General features: G+C 42.0%; 1 protein-coding gene across 5 annotated transcripts in view; it reads left to right on the forward strand.

The window, feature by feature from the left end:
* LOC126274026 (venom serine protease-like) overlaps positions 1-26,671 on the forward strand; it is a 248,042-nt gene extending 221,371 nt beyond the window's left edge. For all 5 annotated transcript variants that reach the window (XM_049977078.1, XM_049977076.1, XM_049977079.1 and 2 more), the window contains one exon: positions 26,335-26,671. In XM_049977078.1, coding sequence (XP_049833035.1) covers positions 26,335-26,354 — 20 coding nt within the window. In that variant the 3' untranslated portion in view covers positions 26,355-26,671. The remainder of the gene's footprint in view (positions 1-26,334) is intronic.
* The last annotated feature ends 615 nt before the right edge of the window (positions 26,672-27,286 follow it).

Here is a 27,286-nt window from a genome sequence, read left to right on the forward strand (position 1 = left end):
ATCAACACAGATTTTCTGTGAACGTTTGGGCAGGCATTGTTGGTAATGTCTTGATTGGGCCCCATGTTCTTCCACCTAAGCTCAATGGAGCACGTTATCATGATTTCATATGGGATACTCTACCTGTGCTGCTAGAACATGTGCCTTTACAAGTACGACACAACATGTGGTTCATGCACGATGGAGCTCCTGCACATTTCAGTCGAAGTGTTCGTACGCTTCTCAACAACAGATTCAGAGACCGATGGATTGGTAGAGGCAGACCAATTCCCTGGCCTCCACACTCTCCTGTCCTCAACCCTCTTGACTTGCATTTATGGGGGCATTTGAAAGCTCTTGTCTACGCAACCCCGGTACCAAATGTAGAGACTCCTCGTGCTCGTATTGTGGACTGCTCTGATAGAATACGCCATTCTCCAGGGCTGCCATCAGCGCATCAGGGATTTCATGCGACGGAGGATGGATGCATGTATTCTCGCTAACGGAGGACAATTTGAACGTTTCCTGTAACGAAGTGTTTGAAGTCATGCTGGTACTTTCCATTGCTGTGTGTTTCCATTCCATGATTAATATGATTTGAAGAGAAGAAATAAAATGAGCTCTAACATGGAAAGTAAGCGTTTCTGGACACATATCCACATAAGATATTTTCTTTCTTTGTGTGTGAGAAATGTTTCTTGAAAGTTTGGCCGTACCTTTTTGTAGCACCCTGTAGAAGTAGTGCTTGTACATCGTGGAGATAGTATTTGTCATTATTGGGTATGTTCTGTGCCAGTTTTTTATAGTTCCATTCCCAAAAATTATTTTCCATTTTAACTATTTCCTTAATTGAGACTATTGGTGATGTGCTTGAACATTCAACAGCGACCGAGGTTCTTTTCTTTATGTGGAACTGAGGTAACTTTGATTTTAAGGATGAGCATAAGAGCTTCATGAGTTTTTATAATTTTAATTCAGCACTCTTCAGAAACTAAAATATGAGTTAAAATAAAATGTAGGTACTCTTGTATCAGACGGTTATAAGAGTGAATGGGAGAAACTTCAGGAAAATCTGATAAAATTATCTAGAATACGTCATTCATCCAATGTGAAATAATGCAAATTCCTAATACAATTACATAACTTGTAGCTTGAAATTATGTCTGCTGGGACTATTTTGGCTTACTCTGGGTCTGTCTAGTATTGTGGACCTCAACCTATGGGTAAAATAAAATTTTCCTGTTGCACTCTTAATATTTACACAAGTCTTTCAAAGCTATGTAATAGTCTGAAAACTCACTTGAGAAACTCATTTATGAGACACAAGAGGTAATATTACTTGAAATTACAGTTGCCGCATTTGAGGCTGCATCCATATGATAAATCTTTCAGAACTGTTGTTAGAGACACAAACTTAGTTGATTGCCTAGCTGTCACTCCATGGTTCTTTGTTTTTTTAGTATGGTGATAACATAACACAAATTTCTGTAAAATTGAGAATACCAGACAAAGGGAATAATTTTCTAAGACAGTAAAACTGAAGACATTGTATTCAGTTTGAAAGCTCCCAGTGATGACAACAAACTGATTAAACTATTAGGATTTTGCATAGACAAAAGTTCAGCTGGGATACTTACACAGGGAAAATACACTCCTGGAAATTGAAATAAGAACACCGTGAATTCATTGTCCCAGGAAGGGGAAACTTTATTGACACATTCCTGGGGTCAGATACATCACATGATCACACTGACAGAACCACAGGCACATAGACACAGGCAACAGAGCATGCACAATGTCGGCACTAGTACAGTGTATATCCACCTTTCGCAGCAATGTAGGCTGCTATTCTCCCATGGAGACGATCGTAGAGATGCTGGATGTAGTCCTGTGGAACGGCTTGCCATGCCATTTCCACCTGGCGCCTCAGTTGGACCAGCGTTCGTGCTGGGGGTGCAGACCACGTGAGACGACGCTTCATCCAGTCCCATACATGCTCGATGGGGGACAGATCCGGAGATCTTGCTGGCCAGGGTAGTTGACTTACACCTTCTAGAGCACGTTGGGTGGCACGGGATACATGCGGACGTGCATTGTCCTGTTGGAACAGCAAGTTCCCTTGCCGGTCTAGGAATGGTAGAACGATGGGTTCGATGACGGTTTGGATGTACCGTGCACTATTCAGTGTCCCCTCGACGATCACCAGAGGTGTACGGCCAGTGTAGGAGATCGCTCCCCACACCATGATGCCGGGTGTTGGCCCTGTGTGCCTCGGTCGTATGCAGTCCTGATTGTGGCGCTCACCTGCACGGCGCCAAACACGCATACGACCCTCATTGGCACCAAGGCAGAAGCGACTCTCATCGCTGAAGACGACACGTCTCCATTCGTCCCTCCATTCACGCCTGTCGCGACACCACAGGAGGCGGGCTGCACGATGGGGCGTGAGCGGAAGACGGCCTAACGGTGTGCGGGACCGTAGCCCAGCTTCATGGAGACGGTTGCGAATGGTCCTCGCCGATACCCCAGGAGCAACAGTGTCCCTAATTTGCTGGGAAGTGGCGGTGCGGTCCCCTACGGCACTGCGTTGTATCCTACGGTCTTGGCGTGCATCCGTGCGTCGCTGCGGTCCGGTCCCAGGTCGACGGGCACGTACACCTCCCGCCGACCACTGGCGACAACATCGATGTACTGTGGATACCTCACGCCCCACGTGTTGAGCAGTTCGGCAGTACGTCCACCCGGCCTCCCGCATGCCCACTATACGCCCTCGCTCAAAGTCCGTCAACTGCACATACGGTTCACGTTCACGCTGTCGCGGCATGCTACCAGTGTTAAAGACTGCGATGGAGCCCCGTATGCCACGGCAAACTGGCTGACACTGACAGCGGCGGTGCACAAATGCTGCGCAGCTAGCGCCATTCGACGGCCAACACCGCGGTTCCTGGTGTGTCCGCTGTGCCGTGCGTGTGATCATTGCTTGTACAGCCCTCTTGCAGTGTCCGGAGCAAGTATGGTGGGTCTGACACACCGGTGTCAATGTGTTCTTTTTTCCATTTCCAGGAGTGTATGTATCAAGTTGGCAAGTGGCATCTATATTCTGCACAAATTGTGGGGGGGGGGGGGGGTTCAGAGTCAGTAAAGAGCTTTTATTATATGCATATTTTGCAATCTTTTACTCCTCCACCTGAGGGAGTGGCCATACTCCATGAATTTTTAGCACAACAACACAACATAATAATGTTGATACCAAAGCTGCCTTATATTAGCAATGAGACATTAGTGAATAATTTAATAAAAAAGATGTACTGAGGCTGGAACTGTTGATAAAAATTCCAAAGGATAATAACATTGACCAAAACAGATTGATTTTAAGTTTTATATGAATCCCTTGTAATTAATTTTTAAACAAGTGGAATGGTGGACACAAACAAATGACTTACCGAATAACTGAACACTGTATCGGTAGTGCCAATTTTGGTATTATGTTGTGCATACATAGCATTATATCCAGCGTCATGCACTAAATCACAGCATGCAACTCCTAGGCATGAAAATCTTTCACTGCAAAATGCTATGGATGGTGGTCCATAGCATTGCTCGACTGCCCCATATACTTATTTAAAGGTTTGTTCACATGACCACTCCTCAATTCAGCGCAGATACTTTCATCCTGACCACCATTCATAATTTGCATAAAAATTTCAAATAATTACTTATGCTAAAACATATGAAAATCTTTGCAGTCATTTTTCAATCTCTTAACAGACTCATTTATACATTATTTAACAATTTTAAACAAATATCATACACACAAATTGCCAAATTCGACAATCTAGTCAAACCACTAACTTGGCCCATTTTATGAATCACAACTGCAATTCAATACACGTCAAAAGTTATTGGAATATTAAGGAAAGAAACTATTGCTGATAAGATCATTTGCGTCTCTGTGAAGGAGTTCATAGTTATGGCACTACTTATCTAAATAAAGTAAGTTGTTCACAACATTTTTTTAAAGTTGTTTAATTACAAAAATGAACTGTTCATTATATTGCGGGCCTTATCCTCTTTCACCTGGTGTATCACGAGTGTGGCTTTCATGATGGATTCACTTGTACAATTTACTGTAATCAATAATGATAATAACATCAATAACTTTTTAACTATTAAAGCTTCAGACACGAGCTCATTCTGCTGCCGCAGTTCCAAAGCTGTCATTGGTTTTTCTCTAGCATGCTTGCAATGAGTTATAATGTATTTTTATTAAAATGACATTAGTGAAAACATTTCTAGTCACAGGTTCCTCCATATTAGCTTGTCCCAGAACTGTATCATTGAAACATACCCTTCTTCCTGCCTAGACAAACCCCAATTACTGCTGGGCCTTGCTGCTTGTTAGCCACCTTTACTTCTGCTGTGTTCACCTGTCACAGCTGTCTGACAGCTGACAACCCCAACCCCAACAAACATTCATACTGACCCACTGCTGACCTGTCAGATTCAGTCTGTCCTGCAGCAGCCTAATCAGCTGCCTATAATATCACATACTGAACTTCATATGTCACTCACCTACTGAGTGGTATATGAAGGAGCACCATGCCTCACCATTCAGATAATGTCAAATAATACCAATTTTTTCAGATATTTAACTATGAAAAAACTGATGTAATAATATTGTGAATGGTGATTCAATCAGCATGAATACTATCATTACCAAACATATACACAAATTACCTTAATCATAATTTATGTATCTTTACCTAAACATGCTATTAATCATTGGATAATCAAGTCTCTGAATGGGCTAGCAACCAAAATGGTTTTATGTGAAATAGATGCCCCATGTTAGTCTTTGTTCATACAGCACTGAAGATTAAAATATGTTATAACTTTCCTTTTCTTCACACATACACACAGCCACAGTTGTTACTATACTTGCATCAGGTTGGCACAGCTGGATTCTTGTTTCCAAGGCAGTTTTTGCATGACTGTATACCTTCCACACTCATGAGTGTGCAGCCAGTAGTGCTGTATCATGTCAAAATGTTCAGAAAAAAGTCCCAATGTATTAGTTCTCAATATTTTTTACCCATGACTCTCCTGTGATCATTATATAGAAACCCTTCCCTGGATCACCATTTGTCTACTGTGTTTAGATTTCAAGTGAGACTTATCAAGGCAACAACACAAATGCTTCAATATGTATCAAAACAGCTGGATACTCCCATATATTAATTGATAATAAACAAATTATTTTAAATTTTGAGAAAATTTCTGTGCATTGCACAAGTTATTCTTGATACTAATGGACAAAGTAAACAATCAGTTCTGGCTTTCACATTTGTACAAAGGAGCATTGTGATCCAGAGAAAGGAATCTTTACGATTAGACCATTTGGGGGGGATTCATGGTTTAGGTAGCAGTTGAGAAATACGATATGGGACTGCGTTTTAGCAAGGGAATGGGATACATTTCTCAACTGGTACAGAAAGGTGAAGCAGGGGCCCATTGTGTCAGTAAGGGAGTAAAGGAAACGGGAGTGACCCAGAAATGGCCAAGATTGGTATTGATGGTTGTGAGAGGTCATGAATAAGAGAAAATACTCATAAAAATGCACAAAGACATGCAGAAACTCACACAGTTACGTAAAATATCAACAAATGCATAAAAATACGCAAAAATGAGCGAAACCGCATCAAACAAAGTAAAAATAAGCATAAATTTTATGTTAAAAATGTACAGATACATGAGAGAAAAGGATTGATGAGGTATGGTAGTGTGTGTTGCAATAAGGGAAGAAGGAGGGGGGGGGGGGGCAAAGATCACAAGGTCATGTGGCATGGATAGGTGTGGAAAATAAAACACTAAAGTATGTCAGGATGGGGAATGAAGTGGGATCAGTAGGAATAAATAAAATGATAGCTGTTAGAGGATAACGCTTAGCTCTACACTCAAAAGTTGGACTTGTCAAAGACCTACTCTCCTTCTCTCGATCCCTGCAATGGAAGCACTTCTTTTCCAACCATCCCTCCAACCAAAACCAATCAAAATACCTCAATGAATTCTGTGTCTTCAAATTCATACCACCATCCAACTGTGATCCCCCCCCCCCCTCCATCCAACCACCATCTGGTCACCTTCCAGGAATTCCTTATCTCCACCTTAGCTTCACCATCCTTTCCCATGGTCTCTTCCTCAGAACACCAACCCTTCAGTAGAAAAAAAGAATAGCCATTCACAACCTCGAAACAAATCCAGACCAATCATCCTATCTACAGACAAATGTTCCACAACTGATGTTATGGATCACAGTGACTACCTAGCAGATAATGTCTGTCAATTGTCTGACTCCTCCACCTATAAACTCTGCTAGAGTGATCCCATCCCAGACGTCCAACAAAACCTCCTCTGCTTAAAGCCTTAGGCCCTTTCTACAACCTCTGCCTGAAATTCATCTCGCTCCTCGCCCATATGACACCTCGCACACCCACCTTCTACATGATCCCCAAAATCCATAAACTCAACAAGCCGGAATTGCCCTATTGTGGCTGGTTATTGGGCCCCCACTGAAAGAACTTCAGCCCTCATTGACCAACACCTTCAACCAATTGCCTGTTATCTAGCTTCCAACAGCAAAGATACCAACGAGTTCCTTCACTGCCTCTCCACCTTCTTCACCCTTTCACCTCATGGATTCCTGGTTATCACTCTTGACACCATCTCTCTGTACACCAACATCCATCATTCCCATGGTCTTACCACTTCTGAACGCTGCCTTTCCCAACGTCCATCAAACTCCAAACCCACTACCTCATTCTCCTCATATACCTTACTAACTTTACCCTAACTGACAACTATTCCTTTGAAGTAAAGATATACAGACAAATCTGTGCCATAGCCATAGGTACCCTCATGGCTCCCTCCTATGCCAACCTGCTTATGGGCCATCTAGAGAAGACCTTCCTAGCCTCCCAAAACGCCAAACCTGGTTCATGTTCATTGATGATATCTTTATGATCTGGACTCAGGGCCAAAACACCCTATCTTCGTTCCTTCACAACCACAACACCTTCTCTCTCATATGCTTCACCTGATCCTCCTCAACCCAGTGTGTCGCCTTCCTAAATATTGACCTCCTCCTCTCTGATGGCTCCATCCACATCTCTGTCCACTTTAAACCTACCAACCACCAACCGTACATGCATTTCAACAACTGGCATCTCTTTCACACCAAAAAATCCCTCCCATAGAGACTGGCCACCTGGTGACAGTATATCTGCTCCCTTGGTCACTATGCTGAGGGCCTCAAGTCCTTCACAAACAAGCACTATTCTTCAGACCTAGTCTACAAATAGATCTCCCAGGGCATTTCCCCTCACACCCCCAACCCTCCCATACCCGCAAGAACTAGTCACAAAAGAGTGCCTTCCTCATCACCCAGTATCAACTCGGACTGTAACAACTGAACCACGTCCTTCATCAGGGCTTTGATTACCTATGATCTTGCCCTGAAATGGGGGACATCCTACCAGAGGTACTTTCCACCCCTCCTAAAGTGGTTTTCAATCACCCTCTCCAACCTCCACAACATCCTAGTCTGTCCCTATGCCACTCCCAAACCCAACCCCTTGCCACAAGGATCATATCCTCATGAGAGACCCAGATGCATGACTTGCCCAATCCACACACCCAGCAGTTACTATTGCAATCCTGTTTAGATTTATCCTATCTCATCAGGGGCTGAGTCACCTGTGAAAGCAGCCATGTCATTTACCAGCTCTGCTGCAATCACTGTACAGCTTTCTGTATTGGTTTGACCAGCCAGTCTTGTTCCACCAGGATGAATGGCCACACCCAAACTGTGGCCAAGAGCAAAATAGACCACTTTGTGGCACAACATGCAACTGAAGCTTTGAATGGCTGCTTCACTACTCAGGCCATTTGGATCCTCCCCTCCACCACCAGCTTTTCTGAACTTCACAGTTGGGAGTTATCCTTACAACATATGCTCCAACACCATAATTATCCTGGCCTCAGTCTAAGGTAATGTAATGTCCCCAAACCTCCACTTAGCAGATTCCACCCCACTCTGTCCTATCATCTCCTACCCATTCTCATCTCCCACCTTCTTTGTTCGCCACCCTCTGCCAGTGCACCTGATTTTAAATTGTAAGAAATTTCCAGTGCAGATGTGGACTCGGACCACAATTTACTGGTTATGAACTCTAGATTAAAACATAAGAAATTGCAAAAAAAAGTAGGAAACTAAGGAGATGAGACTTGAAAGACCCAGATGTGTTATCAAGTTTCAGAGAGAGTATTGGGCAACAGTTGACAAGAACAGTGGATAGGAATGCAGTAGAAGAAGAATGGGTAGTTTTAAGTGATGAAATAGCTTTAAGTGATGAAATAGTGAAGGCAGATAGGTAGAAAGACAAGGCCTGGTAGTTACCCCTCAGATAACACAGGAGATACAGATATTAAATTTAATGGATGAAAAGAGAAAATACATGGTGTTCAATTTTGCTTCCGCCATTTGCCGATAGGTGGTGACAACGGTAAGTAGTGGTCGAAAGAAACAGATCGCAGATGTTAGGCAGTTAGCTTGGATCTCAGTCAACATAACCTTGTTCAAACATTAGTCGATTTGTATCTGCAACATAAAGTTGTTCTTGATTGAAAATGTCAATTTACAAGCCTAATTCTCATCATTTGCAGTAGGTGTTACTGTTTTGTATCAATATGAAGAAAACAGCGGCTGAGTCTTATCAAAAGCTCTCAAGTACATATGCTAAGGATGCTTTTAGTGAAAGAACATGTCTTGAGTGGTTTCAACGCTTCAAGAATGGCAATTTTAATGTTGTAGACTGGCATAGTGGTGAAAGAAAGAATATTTTCGAAGATGCAGAATTGGAGACATTGCTGAGTGAAGACTCGCGTCAAACTCAAGAATAATTATCACAATTAGTGTGAATGACACAGTAAGCCATTTCAAAACGTCTCAAGGCTATAGGCATGATTCAGAAAGAAGGAACTTGAGTCCTGTAAGAGCTGAAACCAAGAGATGTTGAACAGTGTTTGTGTGTTTGTGAACAGTTGCTTCAGAGGCAAAAATGGAAGGGTTTTCTATATTGCATTGTGACTGGGGATGAAAAATGGGTTCATTACAATAACCCTAAATGCAAAAAATCATGGGGATATCCCAGGCAAGCTTCTATATTGACAGCCAAACCGAGTATTATGGCTCCAATCCCATGCTCTGTAATTGGTGAGACCAATTCGGCATTTTGTACTGTGAGGTGTTAAAACCAAGTGAAACAATCACAGGTGCTCATTACCAAACACAATTAATGCGTTTGAGCATAGCATTAAAAGACAAATGGCCACAATACAGTGAGAGGCATGATAAACTGATTTTGCAACACAACAACACTTGACCCCAAATTGCAAAAGAAGTCAAAACGTACTTGGAAACATTAACATGGGAAGTCCTACCCCACCTTCCGTGTTCTCCAGGCATTGCTCCCTCTATCACCTGTTTAGATCAATGGCACATGACCTGGCTGACCAACACTTCCAATCTCATGAAGAAGACACAAATTGGATTGATTCTTGGATTGCTTCAAAAGATGAACAATTTTTTCGGCACAGGATTCCTACACTGCTGAAAGATGGGAGAAAGTAGCGGCCAGCAATAGTAAATACTTTGAATGATACATTTTAACCAATTTGTTTCATTAAAGCCTCAAATGTTGGGGAAAAAATGGCGGAAGCAAAGCTGTACACCTTGGATAAAAATTCAGAGATGAAGCAGGCAAAAGGGCACACAAATGTCTAAAAAATGAGACTGATGGGAAGTGCAAAATGGCTAAGAAGGAATGACTAGAGGACAAATGTAAGGATTTAGAAGCATATTTCATCTACAGGAAAATTAGAGACCTTTGGAGGAAAGAGAAGCAGCTGTGTGAATATCAAGAGATCAGTAGAAAAACCAGTACTAAGCAAAGAAGGGAAAGCAGAAAGGTAAAAGAAGTATATAAAGATTCTTTACAAGGGGGATGAACTTGAAAGCAACATTACAGAAATGGAAGACGACATAGAAGAAGGTGACATGGGAGGTATGGCACTGAGAGAAGAATTTGGCAGAGCACTGAAAGATCTAAGTCAAAAAAAGGCACCAAGAGTACATGACATTCTGTCAGAACTACTGATATCCTTGGGAGAGCCAGCCATGACAAAACTCTTCCATATGGTGTGCAAGATGTATGAGACTGGCAAAATACCCTCAGACTTCATGGAGGATGTAATACACTCCTGGAAATTGAAATAAGAACACCGTGAATTCATTGTCCCAGGAAGGGGAAACTTTATTGACACATTCCTGGGGTCAGATACATCACATGATCACACTGACAGAACCACAGGCACATAGACACAGGCAACAGAGCATGCACAATGTCGGCACTAGTACAGTGTATATCCACCTTTCGCAGCAATGCAGGCTGCTATTCTCCCATGGAGACGATAGTAGAGATGCTGGATGTAGTCCTGTGGAACGGCTTGCCATGCCATTTCCACCTGGTGCCTCAGTTGGACCAGCGTTCGTGCTGGACGTGCAGACCGCGTGAGACGACGCTTCATCTAATCCCAAACATGCTCAATGGGGGACAGATCCGGAGATCTTGCTGGCCAGGGTAGTTGATTTACACCTTCTAGAGCACGTTGGGTGGCACGGGATACATGCGGACGTGCATTGTCCTGTTAGAACAACAAGTTCCCTTGCCGGTCTAGGAATGGTAGAACGATGGGTTCGATGACGGTTTGGATATACCGTGCACTATTCAGTGTCCCCTCAATGCTCACCAGACGTGTACGGCCAGTGTAGGAGATCACTCCGCACGTCATGATGCTGGGTGTTGGCCCTGTGTGCCTCGGTCGCATGCAGTCCTGATTGTGGCGCTCACCTGCACGGCGCCAAACACGCATACGACCATCATTGGCACCAAGGCAGAAGCGACTCTCATCGCTGAAGACGACACGTCTCCATTCGTCCCTCCATTCACGCCTGTCGCGACACCACTGGAGGCGGGCTGCACGATGTTAGGGCGTGAGCGGAAGATGGCCTAACGGTGTGCGGGACCGTAGCCCAGCTTCATGGAGACGGGAGCGAATGGTCCTCGCCGATACCCCAGGAGCAACAGTGTCCCTAATTTGCTGGGAAGTGGCGGTGCGGTCCCCTACGGCACTGCGTAGGATTCTACGGTCTTGGCGTGCATCCGTGCGTCGCTGCGGTCCGGTCCCAGGTCGACGGGCACGTGCACCTTCCGCCGACCACTGGTGACAACATCGATGTACTGTGGAGACCTCATGCCCCACGTGTTGAGCAATTCGGCGGTACGTCCACCCAGCCCCCCGCATGCCCACTATACGCCCTCACTCAAAGTCCGTCAGCTGCACATACAGTTCACGTCCACACTGTCGCGGCATGCTACCAGTGTTAAAGACTGCGATGGAGCTCCGTATGCCACGGCAAACTGGCTGACACTGACGGCGGCGGTGCACAAATGCTGCGCAGCTAGCGCCATTCAACGGCCAACACCGCGGTTCCTGGTGTGTCCGCTGTGCTGTGCATGTGATCATTGCTTGTACAGCCCTCTCGCAGTGTCCGGAGCAAGTATGGTGGGTCTGACACACCGGTGTCAATGTGTTCTTTTTTCCATTTCCAGGAGTGTAATTCCAAGCCCAAACAAAGTAGTTGCTTACAGGTGTGAAAATTATCAAACTATCAGTTTAATTAATCATGGTTGCAAAACACTAACACAAATTCTTTACAGAAGAATGTAAAAATTGGTAGAAGCCAACTTCAGGGAAGATCAGTTTGGACTCTGGAGAAATGTAGGAACATGCAATACAATACTGACTCATGACTTACCTTAGAAGATAAATTAAGGAGGGGCAAACATACATTTATAGCAGTTGTAGACTTACAGAAAGCTATATTGACTGCAATACTCTTTTTTGAAATTCTGGAGGTAGCAGTGGCAAAAAACAGGGAACAAAAGGCTATTTACATCTTGTTTAGAAACCACATGGCAATTATAAGATCCGTGTGGCACCTGAAAGGGAGCAGTGGTTGAGAAAGGAGTGAGACAGGGTTGAAGCCTGTCCCCAAGGTTATTAAATCTCTACTCTAAGTAAGTAGCAAAAGAAACCAAAGAAAAATTTGGAGTAGAAATTAAAGTTCAGGGAAGAAATAAAAACTTTAAAACTGTGAGGTTTGCTGATGGCACTGTAATCCTGTCAGAGACAGCAAAGGAAGAGCAGTTAAAGCAGTAGACAAATTCCGTTATTTGTGAATCAAAATATCTCATGATGGACGAAGGACAGAGGATGTAAAATGTAGACTGGCATTGGCAAGAAAAGTGTTTCTGAAGGAGAGAAATTTGTTAACATCAAATATAAAATTAAGCATTAGGAAGTCTTTTCTGAAGGTATTTGTCTGGGGTGCAGCCATTTACAAAAGAGAAACAAGGACAATAAACAGTTTCAATGACAATATAAGCTTTTTAAATTTGCTGCCACAGAAGAATGCCGAAGTGGTGATCCCACGTAACTAATGAGAAGGTACTAAACAGAATTGGAGAGATAAGAAATTATTGGCACATCTTGATTAAAAGAAGGGATTGCCTAATAGGATACATTCTGAGATATCAAGAAATCACTGATTTAGTAATGGAGTGAAGTGGGGGAGGGGGGGGGGGGGGGACTAAAAATCATAGAGGGAGACCAAGAGATGAATACAGCAAGCAGATTCAGAAGGATGTAGGTCACAATAGTTATTCTGAGATGAAGAGTTTTGCACAGGATAGAGTAGCTTGGAGAGCTGCATCAAACCAGTCTTCTGAAGACTAGAATGACAATAATATATGAGGAACCCACAAAAAAAAAAAAAATGAGGCATGTAGATATAATTAGGAAATGAGTTTGTGGTACATTATGATGGCTAGTCATTGGTAACACAAGGCAGTTAAAAGTCTTTTCACAGAAGGATTGGGGCAAGTCCAAGGTTAGCTTCCAGTGTTCACATTACACCTGTTAGGGCAGTTGGGTGGCAACTACAAAGATGATCAATTGACTTTCTTACTCTGTGTTGTTTCCTTTCAGTAAAAGTGTTTAGCTTGAAGTATAAGAGTAGTTTTAGTCCTCTTAGGATTTTCAAAATGTGAGGGTCTTCACAAGACCAAGAGTAACCATCTGTTAACCAATCGGATAAAAAGAGAAAATTTTAGAGCAGAATGAATAATATTTGTAGGGGCATTAGGACAATGTCTCAAAAGTTAGGCAGATACTGAAAATGCTCACTGTTTGAGTACTTCAAAAAAGTCAAAACACCATGAAAACAACACCTTATCAACAATTTTAATTTGTAAAATATCTAAAATAATCCTCTTCCTATTTAATCAGCTTAATATATATGACATTATTTGCTTGTAGAAGGCCTAGGTATCATGATTCCAATGCCAGATACTGCTTTCTCTAACACACTCTAAGAATCAAGTAAAATGATGAGTAAACTTCCTATTTGCCAAAGGGCCTTCATTGCTTTGCAACAAATAACAAATCACAGACTGCAGAGTATATAGGCAAGTACAAAGGATACTGGAACGACTCCCAAAGGCAAAAGAGGCATGCATGCACATAGGCCTTGGAAAAGTATCCTAAGAAGGCACCATTTTAAGAGAGACCCACTTCGACACAAGGAAACAGGGATAATTTACCTTCCAGAGGACCTATCAATGAAAAAATGCTATGAGTTATATTAAAAAAATTCAAACTTTCTATTGCATATGGGATATACCGAGGGTTACCATCCATTCCGATACAATGGGATCATCACTGTTATGGACCTTCTTGTCCCGACATCCCAACAAGGACCAATTTTGTCCAGATTTTGCAAAATACTGTTACAAGCTTGGCTCAAGTACTGAAGTAGTACCATCTGTTAGTGCAACATGTAAAAGCAGCCTCAGTTAGTTTTATTTATGTCAACAAGTTTATGTTGACAAGGTCGCCTGACAGACAATTACTAACATGCACTCATTGTTCTACATCTACATCTACATTTATACTCCACAAGCCACTCAGAGGTGTGTGGCGGAGTGCACTTTACGTGCCACTGTCGTTACCTCCCTTTCCTGTTCCAGTCGCGTATGGTTCGCGGGAAGAACGACTGTCTGAAAGCCTCCGTGCGCGCTCTAATCTCTTGAATTTTACATTCGTGATCTCCGTGGGAAGTATAAGTAGATGGAAGCAATATATTTGATACCTCATCCAGAAACACACCCTCTCGAAACCTGGCGAGCAAGCTACACCGCGATGCAGAGCACCTCTCTTGCAGAGTCTGCCACTTGAGTTTGCTGAACATCTCCGTAACGCTATCATGGTTACCAAATAACCCTGTGATGAAACGCGCCGCTCTTCTTTGGATCTTCTCTATCTCCTCCGTCAATCCGATCTGGTACGGATCCCACACTGATGAGCAATACTCAAGTATAGGTCAAACGAGTGTTTTGTAGGCCACCTCCTTTGTTGATGGGCTACATTTTCTAATGACTCTCCCAAAGAATCTCAACCTGGTACCCGCCTTACAAACAATTAATTTTATATGATCATTCCACTTCAAATTGTTCCTCATGCATACTCTCAGATATTTTACAGAAGTAACTGCTACCAGTGTTTGTTCCGCTATCATATAATCATACAATAAAGGATCCTTCTTTCTGTTTATTCACAATACATTACATTTGTCTATGTTAAGGGTCAGTTGCCACTCCCTGCAACAAGTGCCTATCCACTGCAGATCTTCTCGCATTTCGCTACAATTTCTAATGCTGCAATTTCTCTGTATACTACAGCATCATCGAAAAGCCGCATGGGACTTCCGACACTATCTACTAGCTCATTTATATATAGTGTGAAAAGCAATGGTCCCATAACACTCCCCTGTGGCACGCCAGAGGTTACTTTAACATCTGTAGACATCTCTCCATTGATAACAACATGCTGTGTTCTGTTCGCTAAAAACTCTTCAATCCAGCCACACAGCTGGTCTGATATTCCGTAGGCTCTTACTTTGTTTATCAGGTGACAGTGCAGAACTGTATCGAATGCCTTCCAGAAGTCAAGGAAAATGGCATCTACCTGGGAGCCTGTACCTAATATTTTCTGGGTCTCATGAACAAATAAAGCGAGTTGGGTCTCACACAATCCCTGTTTCCAGAATCCATGTTGATTCTTACAGAGTAGATTCTGGGATTCCAAAAACGACATGATACTCAAACAAAAAACATGTTCAAAAATTCTACAACAGATCGATGTCAGAGATATAGGTCTATAGCTTTGCACATCTGCTTCACGACCCTTCTTGAAGACTGGGACTACCTGTGCTCTTTTCCAATCATTTGGAACCTTCCGTTCCTCTAGAGACTTGCGGTACACGGCTGTTAGAAGGGGGGCAAGGTTTTTCGTGTACTCTGTGTAGAATCAAACTGGTATCCCGTCAGGTCCAGTGGACTTTCCTCTGTTGAGTGATTCCACTTGCTTTTCTATTCCTTGGACCCTTATTTTGATGTCAGCCATTTTTTCATTTGTGCGAGGATTTAGAGAAGGAACTGCAGTGCGGTCTTCCTCTGTAAATCAGCTTTGGAAAAAGGTGTTTAGTATTTCAGCTTTACGCATGTCGTCCTCTGTTTCAAAGCCATCATCATCCCGGAGTGTCTGGATCTGCTGTTTTGAGCTACTTACTGATTTAACATAAGACCAGAACTTCCTAGGATTTTCTGTGAAGTCAGTACATAGAATTTTACTTTCGAACTCACTGAATGCTTCATGCATAGCCCTCCTTATGCTAACGTTGACATCGTTTAGCTTCTGTTTGTCTGAGAGTTTTTGGTTGTGTTTAAACTTGCAGTGAAGCTCTCTTTGCTTTCACAGTAGTTTCCTAGCTTTGTTGTTGTACCATGGTGGGATTTCCTGTCCCTCACAGTTTTACTCGGCACGTACCTGTCTAAAATGCATTTTACGATTGCCTTGAACTTTTTCCATAAACACTCAACATTGTCAGTGTCAGATCAGAAATTTTTGTTTTGATCTGTTAGGTCGTCTGAAATCTGCCTTCTATTACTCTTGCTAAACAGATAAACCTTCCTCCCTTTTTTATATTCCTATTAACTTCCATATTCAGGGATGCTGCAACGGCCTTATGATCACTGATTTCCTGTTCTGCACATGCAGAGTCGAAAAGTTTGTGCCTGTTTGTTATCAGATGTTATCTCCACGAGTCGGTTCTCTGTTTAATTGCTCGAGGTAATTTTCGGATAGTGCACTCAATATAATGTCACTCGATGCTCTGTCCCTACCACCCGTCCTAAACATCTGAGTTTCCCAGCCTATATCTGGTAAATTGAAATCTCCACCTAAGACTATAACATGCTGAGAAAATTTATGTGAAATTTATGTGAAATGTAAGTTCTGGTACTTTACCAATGCAGCTTCGACAGTTTACAATTACAATAGCGATTGTTGCTTGGTCCCTGAATGTCCTGACTTTGCCCCACACCCTTTGAGGCTGTTGCCCTTTCTGTACTTGCCCGAGGCCATCTAACCTAAAAAAAACCACCCAGTCCATGCCACAGAACCCCTGCTACCCGCGTAGCTGCTTGCTGCGTGTAGTGGACTCCTGAACTATCCAGCGGAACCCAAAACCCCACCACCCTATGGTGCAAGTCGAGGAATCTGCAGCCCACATGTTCGCAGAACTGTCTCAGCCTCTGATTCAGACCCTCCACTTGGCTCTGTACCAAAGGTCCGCAGTCAGTCCTGTCGACGATGCTGCAGATGGTGAGCTCTGCTTTCATCCTGCTAGTGAGACTGGCAGTCTTCATCAAATCAGATAGCTACCGGAACCCAGAGAGGATTTCCTCCAATCCATAGCGACACACATCATTGGTGTCGACATGAGCGACCACCTGCAGATGGGTGCACCCTGTACCCTTCATGGCATCCGGAAGGACCCTTTCCACATCTGGAATGACTCCCCCGGAATGCACATGGAGTGCACATTGGTTTTCTACCCCTCTCTTGCTGCCATATCTGTAAGGGGCTCCATTACGCGCCTGACGTTGGAGCTCCCAACTACCAGTAAGCCCACCCTCTGCAACTGCCCGGATCATGCAAACTGAGGAGCAATCTCTGGAACAGGACAAGCAGCCATGTCTGGCCGAAGATCAGTATCAGCCTGAGACAGAGCCTGAAACCAGTTCGTCAGACAAACTGGAGAGGCCTTCCATTCAGCCCTCCAGAATGTCTTTCGCCCCCTGCCACACCTTGAGACGACCTCCCACTCTACCACAGGTGAGGGATCAGCCTCAATGTGGGCAGTATCCTGGGCAACCACAGTCGTAGTCCGATTGGGGGATCCATGGGATGAGCTGGCCGTCCCCGACAAACCCCCATCCGGACCCCCACAGTGATGCCCATTGGCAACCACCTCAAGCTGTGTGACCGAAGTCAACACTGCCTGAAGCTGGGAGTGAAGGGGTGCCAACTCAGCCGGCATCCAAACACAGCAGTTGCAGTCCCTATCCATGCAAAAAACTGTTGTGCAATGAACGTCTTAACTAATCTACAGAGAGTACAAACAAATCAACACAAAATTTAAACGGTTATTAAAATACAAGATTGCCTGGTAAATGTAGTAATGCTGCTAGTTGCACACTGCTGACACACTGCTCGGCGGCGGAAGGAGACTACGTAATTTTACACTATTCAGGTACTAAAGCACGATGCTACAGCTCTCAAATACTATAATATGCCCGAAATTTATGAATTAAACAATGCAAGTACCAAAAACGCGTAAAGAAATTAAGAATTAAACTATGTAACAAATAAGTGAGCTAGGAGTATACGACTTTCTGCTGGCAGCTGCTTATCCAACAGCGGCAGGGAGCACACGACGTTTACAAAGAATCGTCTTATCAGATTGCTATTCAAATGGGAGCTGCCTGATTCTTCCGCATGGCACTGGTATTTTCTCAAATGATGCTGTTAGATCTAGAAGGTGTTTGCATTGTTGATACAGGATATGCAGCATGCAACGTTGTCTCACAGATGGTGTTGCATGTTGCATATCCTGTATCGACAATGCAAACACCTTCTATACCTAGCACTATCATTTGAAAAAATACCAGTCTTCTCCAGTAGTAAGGGACTGGAACTATTTAAGCAGTTCCATGTGGAAGCATCAGGTAGTTCCCATTTGAATAGCAATCTGATAAGACGATTCTTTGTAACATCATATGAACAATGAGTGCATGTTAGTAATGTTTGATGTGTTGACTGCTGGTATATAGGGCGTGAAGTGTATGGTGATATGTACATCAGTGAAGTGCTATTGTTAACTCTTTACCATCTAATAAACTTATCACAGCTTATGAAAATCCCTAAAGATGGAAAGAGAAAGTGCCACTTTTCAGATGACTACACAAAAGAGTGGTCTTTTGTCAAAAAAAAAAAAAAAAGACATTTGGATCAGGAAGCATTGTGTGAGATTTGTAGCTGTTTCATCTCAGTAACTCACAGAGGTAAGGCAGATGTGAGGCATGATGTTTCTATGAAGAGTCTTACAATTAGATTTGCAATAGCATTGACATGAAAGCCTAATTCTACATTCATGATTTAATATGATACCCAGGGACAATTGCTCATTGCTTCTGCAGAACTAACAAAAGCTTATAAAGTTGTCAAGCATCATCAATCCTTCAGTTCTCTTGGAAGGATGGTATAACTGAATGCCACAATGTATCCTCACTCCAAAGTCACCGCAAAGCAGTCTACAGTCAGGACTGAAGATACAGCCATTATTAAAAATATTCTTGCACCACACTCCATGTCTGAATACATAAAAAAGTTGCAAGAAGTTTCATTTCATGATACTGGCACTGATGCATTGAACCACAAGGTTAAAAATACGCTTTCATTAGTTGTTCTATACTTCACTGAAATTGACAGAACCCATCAGAAGCTGTTGAAGTTTGATGCATTGAATAGCAAAACATCATAGACAACTGTAAGGTTTTGTCTAGACAATACCAGTACCAACTTTGGAGGGCTTCATCAATGCAGGCAGCTTTCGCTGGCCGGTGTGGCCGAGCGCTTCTAGGCGCTTCAGTCTGGAGCCGCGCAACCGCTCCGGTCGCCGGTTCGAATCCTGCCTCGGGCATGGATGTGTGTGATGTCCTTAGGTTAGTTATGTTTAAGTAGTTCTAAGTTCTAGGAGACTGATGACCTCAGCAGTTAAGTCCCATAGTGCTCAGAGCCATCTTTTGAATGCAGGCAGTGTAATTTGTTTCATCAAATTAAAGAACTAGGAAAAAAATGTAGAAGGGATTGAATGCCCTGCATATATTCCTCCAAAATACTATATCAAGCATCAAATGGAGTTTTAACTGTCAACATTGAAAAAAAATCATCATTAAAATATTTTAATTATTTTTCAATATACGAGGTGCATTTAAGTTCTAAGGCCACCGATTTTTTTTCTAATTAATTACTCACCCGAAATCGATGAAACTGGTGTTACTTCTCGATGTAATCGCCCTGCAGACGCACACATTTTTCACAATGCTGACGCCATGATTCCATGGCAGTGGTGAAGGCTTCTTTAGGTGTCTGTTTTGACCACTGGAAAATCACTGAGGCAATAGCAGCACAGCTGGTGAATGTGCGGCCACAGAGAGTGTCTTTCATTGTTGGAAAAAGCCAAAAGTCACTAGGAGCCAGGTCAGGTGAGTAGGGAGCATGAGGAGTCACTTCAAAGTTGTTATCACGAAGAAACTGTTGTGTAACATTAGCTCGATGTGTGGGTGTGTTGTCTTGGTGAAACAGCACACGCGCAGCTGTTCCCGAACGTTTTTGTTGCAGTGCAGGAAGGAATTTGTTCTTCAAAACATTTTCGTAGGATGCACCTGTTACTGTAGTGCCCTTTGGAACGCAATGGGTAAGGATTATGCCCTCGCTGTCCCAAAACATGGACACCATAATTTTTTCAGCACTGGCGGTTACCCGAAATTTTTTTGGTGGCGTTGAAACTTTGTGCTTCCATTGAGCTGACTGGCGCTTTGTTTCTGGATTGAAAAATGGCATCCACGTCTCATCCATTGTCACAACCAACAAAAAGAAAGTCCCCTTCATGCTGTCGTTGCACGTCAACATTGCTTGGCAACATGCCATACGGGCAGCCATGTGGTCGTCCGTCAGCATTCGTGGCACCCACCTGGATGACACTTTTCGCATTTTCAGGTCATCATGCAGGATTGTGTGCATAGAACCCACTGAAATGCCAACTCTGGAGGCAATCTGTTCAGCAGTCATTCGGCGATCCCCCAAAACAATTCTCTCCACTTTCTCGATAATGTCGTCAGACCGGCTTGTGCGAGCCCGAGGTTGTTTCGGTTTGTTGCCACACAATGTTCTGCCTTCATTAAACTGTCGCACCCATGAACACGCTTTCGACACATCCATAACTCCATCACCACATGTCTCCTTCAACTGTCAATGAATTTCAATTGGTTTCACACCACGCAAATTCAGAAAACAAATGATTGCACGCTGTTCAAGAAAGGAAAATGTCGCCATTTTAAGTATTTAAAACAGTTCTCATTCTCGCCGCTGGTGGTAAAATTCCATCTGCCATACGGTGCTGCCATCTCTGGGATGTATTGATAATGAACGCGGCCTCATTTTAAAACAATGCGCATGTTTCTATCTCTTTCCAGTCCGGAGAAAAAAAATTGGAGGCCTTAGAACTTGAATGCACCTCATACATGATAAGGACAGAGAAGCTGAAAGAATTCTGCTTCTATGTTGATGTCAATTATCAGACTCTTCTGTCTCACTTAAAACAAGATGGCTGTCGATAACTCCTACAGTTGGGAGAATTCTTAAGCCTTGGATTCCATTAAAACAATCTTTTTGTGCTGAAGACAGACCACCTAAAATAATTTTAGATTTTTTCAGTAATCTGATCCATGAAATTTACTTTGTGTTTCTGCAGTCAAACTTGGCTCTGTCTGAAAAAACATAAAAAATTTGGAGAAGAATAATGTCTCGATATCTGAAATAAGTATTAATCAACACTCCAAGATGTCCGAATGAAAGGAAGACAGCCAGTTTTATTGCAAACCAAGACAAGTTTAAACAAATTAAAGAATGAGACCCTAGCTTAGAAATAATTAATTTAATTTTGAAATTTAAGGAAGAGACAATAGCATTCTATACATAGCATTTCATTAGTTTGAGAAATGGGCTCTTTGTTCTAATAAATATCAAGTACTTGATTTCATGATACTATCTGAAACCCATATTGGGTGATGATTGAAAACACTATTATATACCTGACTAAAAATGATGTGAAGATTTTAGGTGTCTATTGTTTTGAGGAATGTATGTACCTGAAGAGCTTTTTAGGAACTAAGCATGACTTGTAAGAATGCAAGTTTAAACATTCCGTGGAATAAAGGTGGATTTACTTTCTTAAGGAAACCCAAAATTCTGAACACAAATGCCAACTACTAAAATTATGCAAGAATTTGTTTTCTAGCCCCACACACATCACTGTGAAAATAGTATTTTGCTAATGTCAGCCTAGTGGGTTGATAAAATAAATCAACTGCTGCCATGGACTTTGGAATCAATTTTACACTGCCATTTTAACTAGAAGCTGACTTGCACAGAGTTTTCTAAATATGTAAAAGGAAAAGAGACTTGTTGAAAAAGGTGAAATCTTCTGAAAATTATGGTGTACCAACTGCTCCTGCTTCAACAAGTTCAATGAAATTGTGTTCTATATAAAAAGGAATTGTATTTATAAAAAATTTTATGTCATTCCTACACTCCCATCTCAGTGTCTTGATGATGTCCCAGCTACAAAGGGCGTTCAAAAAGTTTTGCACAGTCATCTCTAATTTTTTTTTATTTTTTTCAGGAGGAGAATGAAATTTTTTGTGAACGTTCTTGGAACCTTTAGCTATACATTGAGCCTACTCAATGTAGTCTCCATCAGCTGTGATGCATCTGGCCCAACATTATTTCCATGATGAAAATGCACTTTGGTAAAATTCTGGGGATTGACTTTTACACCATTACTTGACACAGAAAATATGGTCTTTCTCACTATCAAATGTTTTACTCCACAGGTGGGCCTTCAGACGACCACACAGGTAAAAATCCGATGGAGCCAAGTCCACACTGCAGGGAGGATGAGAAACAATTTTCCAACCCATTTTCCTGATTTTCTCCTGTGTCATAAGGGCTGTATGAAGTTTGGCATTGTCATGGTGTAGTGTGATGAGTTGACCCTGAAACTGTGGTCTATGGGTCTTGATGACACATTGCAGCTTGTCCAACAACAAACAGTAATGGTCCCAATTAAATGAGGAGCCAGGTTCCAAAAACTCAATGAAAATGACACCACACTGATCCCGGAAGAAGGAGGCCATCAACTTTTAGACTGCTGTTCGTGAAAGTCTTCGTTTCTTCTTCCGACGGAAACCCATATGACGCCACTCCACGGACTGGATTTTGCTCTCAGACTTCAGACAAAAAAAAACCATCTTTCACCTTGAGTTATGACGCTGTCAAAACACTGTTTTCACTTTTCAGTAAAGGTCTTCACGAGGCCCTCGCACTCATTCTTCCCCATCATTTTCATTTCTCTTGTCAATAATCTAGGCACCCAATGTGCACAGATTTTTCTGTACCATAGTGACTGTACCAGTGATACCACACTACTCACTGACAAACAAGGCATTTCAGCAAGCTGTCGTGTCATCACACATCTGTTATTTTGGATTACTTGATCAATCTTCTCCTTATTCACATCACTCACTGCCATCAACAATCTACTGAATCTTGGATTGTCCAGTAGAGATAAATCACCTTCTTTAAACCTCTACAACCACTGCCGAATACTGCTACAATCCACTGTGTCCTTCCCATAAAAAGGAAGCAACTCGCTGTGGCAGAGTCATCGCTGGTCTTGAAGAGGAACTCCATTACCGACCATTATCGCAACTGACACCTACTTCATGTTCAATTATGGCCCACATGTAAATAAAAGAAAATACTTTTATATACTAACTTATAGCTAAATGTTCCAAGTATGTTCACAAAAAATGTCATTCTCCTCCTGCAAAAAATAAAAAAAATTAGAGATGACTCTGCAGAAGTTTTTGAATGTACACTACTGGCCATTAAAATTGCTACACCAAAAAGAAATGCAGATGATAAACAGGTATTCATTGGACAAAGATATTATACTAGAACTGGCATGTGATTACATTTTCATGCAATTTGGGGGCACAGATCCTCAGAAATCAGTACCCAGAACAACCACCACTGGCTGTAATAATGCCCTTGATACGATTGGGCATTGAGACAAACAGAGCTTGGGTGCATGTACGGGTACAGCTGCCCAAGCAGCTTCAACACGATACCACAGTTCATCAAGAGTAGTGACTGGCGTATTGTGACGAGCCAGTTGCTCGGCCACCTTTGACCAGACGTTTGCAATTGGTGTGAGATCTGGAGAATGTGCTGGCCAGGGCAGCAGTCGAATATTTTCTGTATCCAGAAAGGCCCGTATAGGACCTACAACATGGGCTGGTGCATGATCCTACTGAAATGTAGAGTGACACAGGGATCGAATGAAAGTAGAGCCACGGGTCATAACACACCTGAAATGTAACATCCACTGTTCAAAGTGCCATCAATGCGAACAATTGAGGTGACCGAGACGTGTAACCAATGGCACCACATACCATCATGCCGGCTGATACGCCAGTATGGCGATGACGAATACACGCTCACAATGTGCATTCACCGTGATGTCGCCAAACTCAGATGCGACCACCATGATGCTGTAAACAGAACCTGGATTCATCTGAAAAAATGATGTTTTGCTATTTGTGCACGCAGGTTCATCATAGAGTACACCATTGCAGGCCCTCCTGTCTGTGATGCAGTGCCAAGGGTAACCGCTGCCATGGTCTCCGAGCTGATAATCCACACTACTGCTAACATCATCAAACTGCTCGTACAGATGGTTGTTGTCTTGCAAACATCCCCATCTGTTGACTCAGGGATCGAGACGTGGCTGCACGGTCCGTTACAGACATGTGGATATGATGCCTGTCATCTTGACTGCTGGTGATACAAGGCCGTTGGGATCCAGCACGGTGTTCCGTATTACCCTCCTGAATCCACAGATTCCATATTCTGCTAACAGTCATTGGATCTCGACCAACGCGAGCAGCAATACGATATACCACAATCGCAATAGGCTAAAATCCGACCTTTATCAAAGTCAGAAATGTGATGGTATGCATTTCTCCTCCTTACAGGAGGCACCACAACAACGTTTCACCCAGCAACGCTGGTGAACTGCTGTTTGTGTATGAGAAATCAGTTGGAAACTTTCCCCATGTGTGAATTCTCTGAAAGCTAATCATTTGCATATCACAGCACCTTCTTCCTGTCGGTTAATGTCATCTTCGTGGTATAGCAATTTTAATGGACAGTAGTGTACTTTGTAGATGTGACAAACCTACACATACTGGAAAATATTTAACAGAAAATTCAACTTATGATTGGGACCTGTGTACTGATACTGGCTCAGCATGTGAAAGTTGAAGCAGAATTAAAAGGTTTGAATGCAATGCTTTGACATATCTCTGAAAAAGAAAAGTTAGAAATTACAAATCAAATCAAAGTATACAGCATGGAAGACCAGGTTCATAAGCCAAGGCTGTTAAATTTTATTGTAAGTGTACAGCAAATCAAAGAAGTCAAAAGATGGAGGAAAATGAAGCAGTATACATGGACTATTTTAAAAAAAGTAGCCTAACCTTGCGAAGTATCATCAGTAATGATGCTTGTTACAAGTGTCAACTGTGGTTTTACAGTTTCAAACTTCAAATGTCCAAGAGTGATGCAATATTTTATACTTACACTTATGATGTAGGGAATAAATGAAAGAATGAATTCGTTAGATTTTTGCACAGCTATGGGATTGAAATCCTTGATTCAAAAGTAAGGGTTCTTGTAATATTCTGAGATTGGTGTTCAGGACACAATAACAACTGTGCAGTATATTTATATGTTCACAACATTGTTCATATGTTTTTACATCTTCACTACATCAACCATAGATAGTTCCAAAATAATATTTCCAATAAAAGGACACTCTTAATGAAACATGATAAAAACTTTGGTTGAACAAAGCAGAAGACTATTGCAGAGTTACCACATGACTGGATTAAGGCTTTTGGAACCGCAAGAGTGAATTAAAGGCCTTACAAAGTCATTCACGTTCAACAGTAGATTATACAAGATAGGACTATGATTTGAAAAGCATGTTACAAACTGAAGTGTTTTATATATATTTTTACACTCAGAATCACCTGAGTATCAACTGCAGCAACCTGATGAATTCTTAGGCCCACGTTGAGCATGTAATGATATGTGTTTTGTAAGGTAAATCAAGAATGTTTTGCAGCTAAATAATCCTAGGGGTATACTTTCAGAACTCCTGTCAGTATCTTTCAAAAATATTCAAGTCTTGAAGAACTTGAACAGTTTTGTGGTCAAGGTGTAAGAAATTTATTCTGTTTTACTAGTCTCCCCAGCCTACAACATCTGTTATACATAATGAGGGGTTGCCAGCCAACTCCACGACATCTGGATGTGGTTTCACCTAGGTCTCGCCACATGTTGAAGACACTCACCAGAGTACTCCTCAAACATCTGACAAGTTGTCAAGTTTCTGAAGGGCTGATGCTAAGCCTCTCACAATCTACCCTCAGTCAAACTCATACAGATTGTGTACCTTCGCCATTCTACACACAAAAAGCACATGCACATTCACTGATACTGCATGCACTGTGTGTGTGTGTGTGTGTGTGTGTGTGTGTGTGTGTGTGTCTGACTAGCAGTCATTCCTCACCAGGTGACGCTATTGCTTGGATGGGTTTATATTGATAGTAGGTCAGTGATCATAATGTTCTGTCAGATCAGTGTAATCTCTTTAATAAACCAAATTTCATTTAAACCAGATGAAATATATCACAGTTGGCTTCTTTTGTCTTCTAGAGCAACTTATAATAGACAGGTTTAAATGATGAAAGAAATTATATGTATTGAAAATTTAATTTAGCTTTATCATTACATCTGATAAGTTTCAAACAGTAGCAGATTTTACTGACTATTAATGCAAATGTATGGTTTTCTTTGTTACAGACGCATTCTGCATTGCTTAGTGCAATTGGAATGTCTGAAAGTTGGTGCTACTGAACATTCAAATAGCAAATACTGGACAGCTGTGTGAACTTCGGAACACACGACCTCTGTTGTTTGTTGTTACATTGTTATATCAATATTAATAAAAATATCATGCAAAAATTGTGACTAATTTGACTTTGTGTTGATTATAAACTTGAGAAGCTCCATAAGGAAACTGTGTTCATGTGCCAAATTAAATGCCATTCTGTATTCAATGTGAGTCACTGACATTGTTGTGGAGAGAGTGACATTTTATCTTTAGAGATTAGTACAGTATACTTCATTTTTGTGATTATTTTATTCTTGATTAACTACTCCACTTATTGTATTGCAATGAGCTGCCCAGAGATCGAAGTTTTAAAAAAAAAAAGTGAGGTTCATTACTTCTTAGTATGCTCAAGTACACTAGTGAGGTTCATTACTTTTTAGTATTGTTTCTTAAAATACCTTGAAGGGAACCTAACAGATTCAAGCAAATTCTTCATCCAGTGTGTGTGTGTGTGTGTGTGTGTGTGTGTTTTATGTTTTCACTTATTGATGTAAAAAAGGCTATGGCATGCTACCTCCGATAGGACCATTCCTAGCGAAACACTGTTGTGCTCAAACTAATATTTAGGTTGCTAACAGGTTTCCTTATTTAGGTATTCATTGTGTTCTATAAACGATAACACAAAAAGAGTCTCTTCAGAAATGAACAAAAACTATTAGCAGAAAAGTTATTCCTTCAAAACAATCTGCAGTTTCCCCAGTAATATTAAAGACAAAATGTTTATCTGCTAACGCTTGCTTAATATTTGTCTGCATATGTTGTTAACTATAAAGTTAATAATAGTTTGTGTCTGTAGCGCTGGAACAAAGTACCTTGTTGGCAGTTTAGAGCATTACTGGGCATGAAATGAATAAATGTGGT

Source organism: Schistocerca gregaria, chromosome 1 (genome assembly GCF_023897955.1).
Source record: "Schistocerca gregaria isolate iqSchGreg1 chromosome 1, iqSchGreg1.2, whole genome shotgun sequence".
Taxonomy (NCBI): domain Eukaryota; kingdom Metazoa; phylum Arthropoda; class Insecta; order Orthoptera; family Acrididae; genus Schistocerca; species Schistocerca gregaria.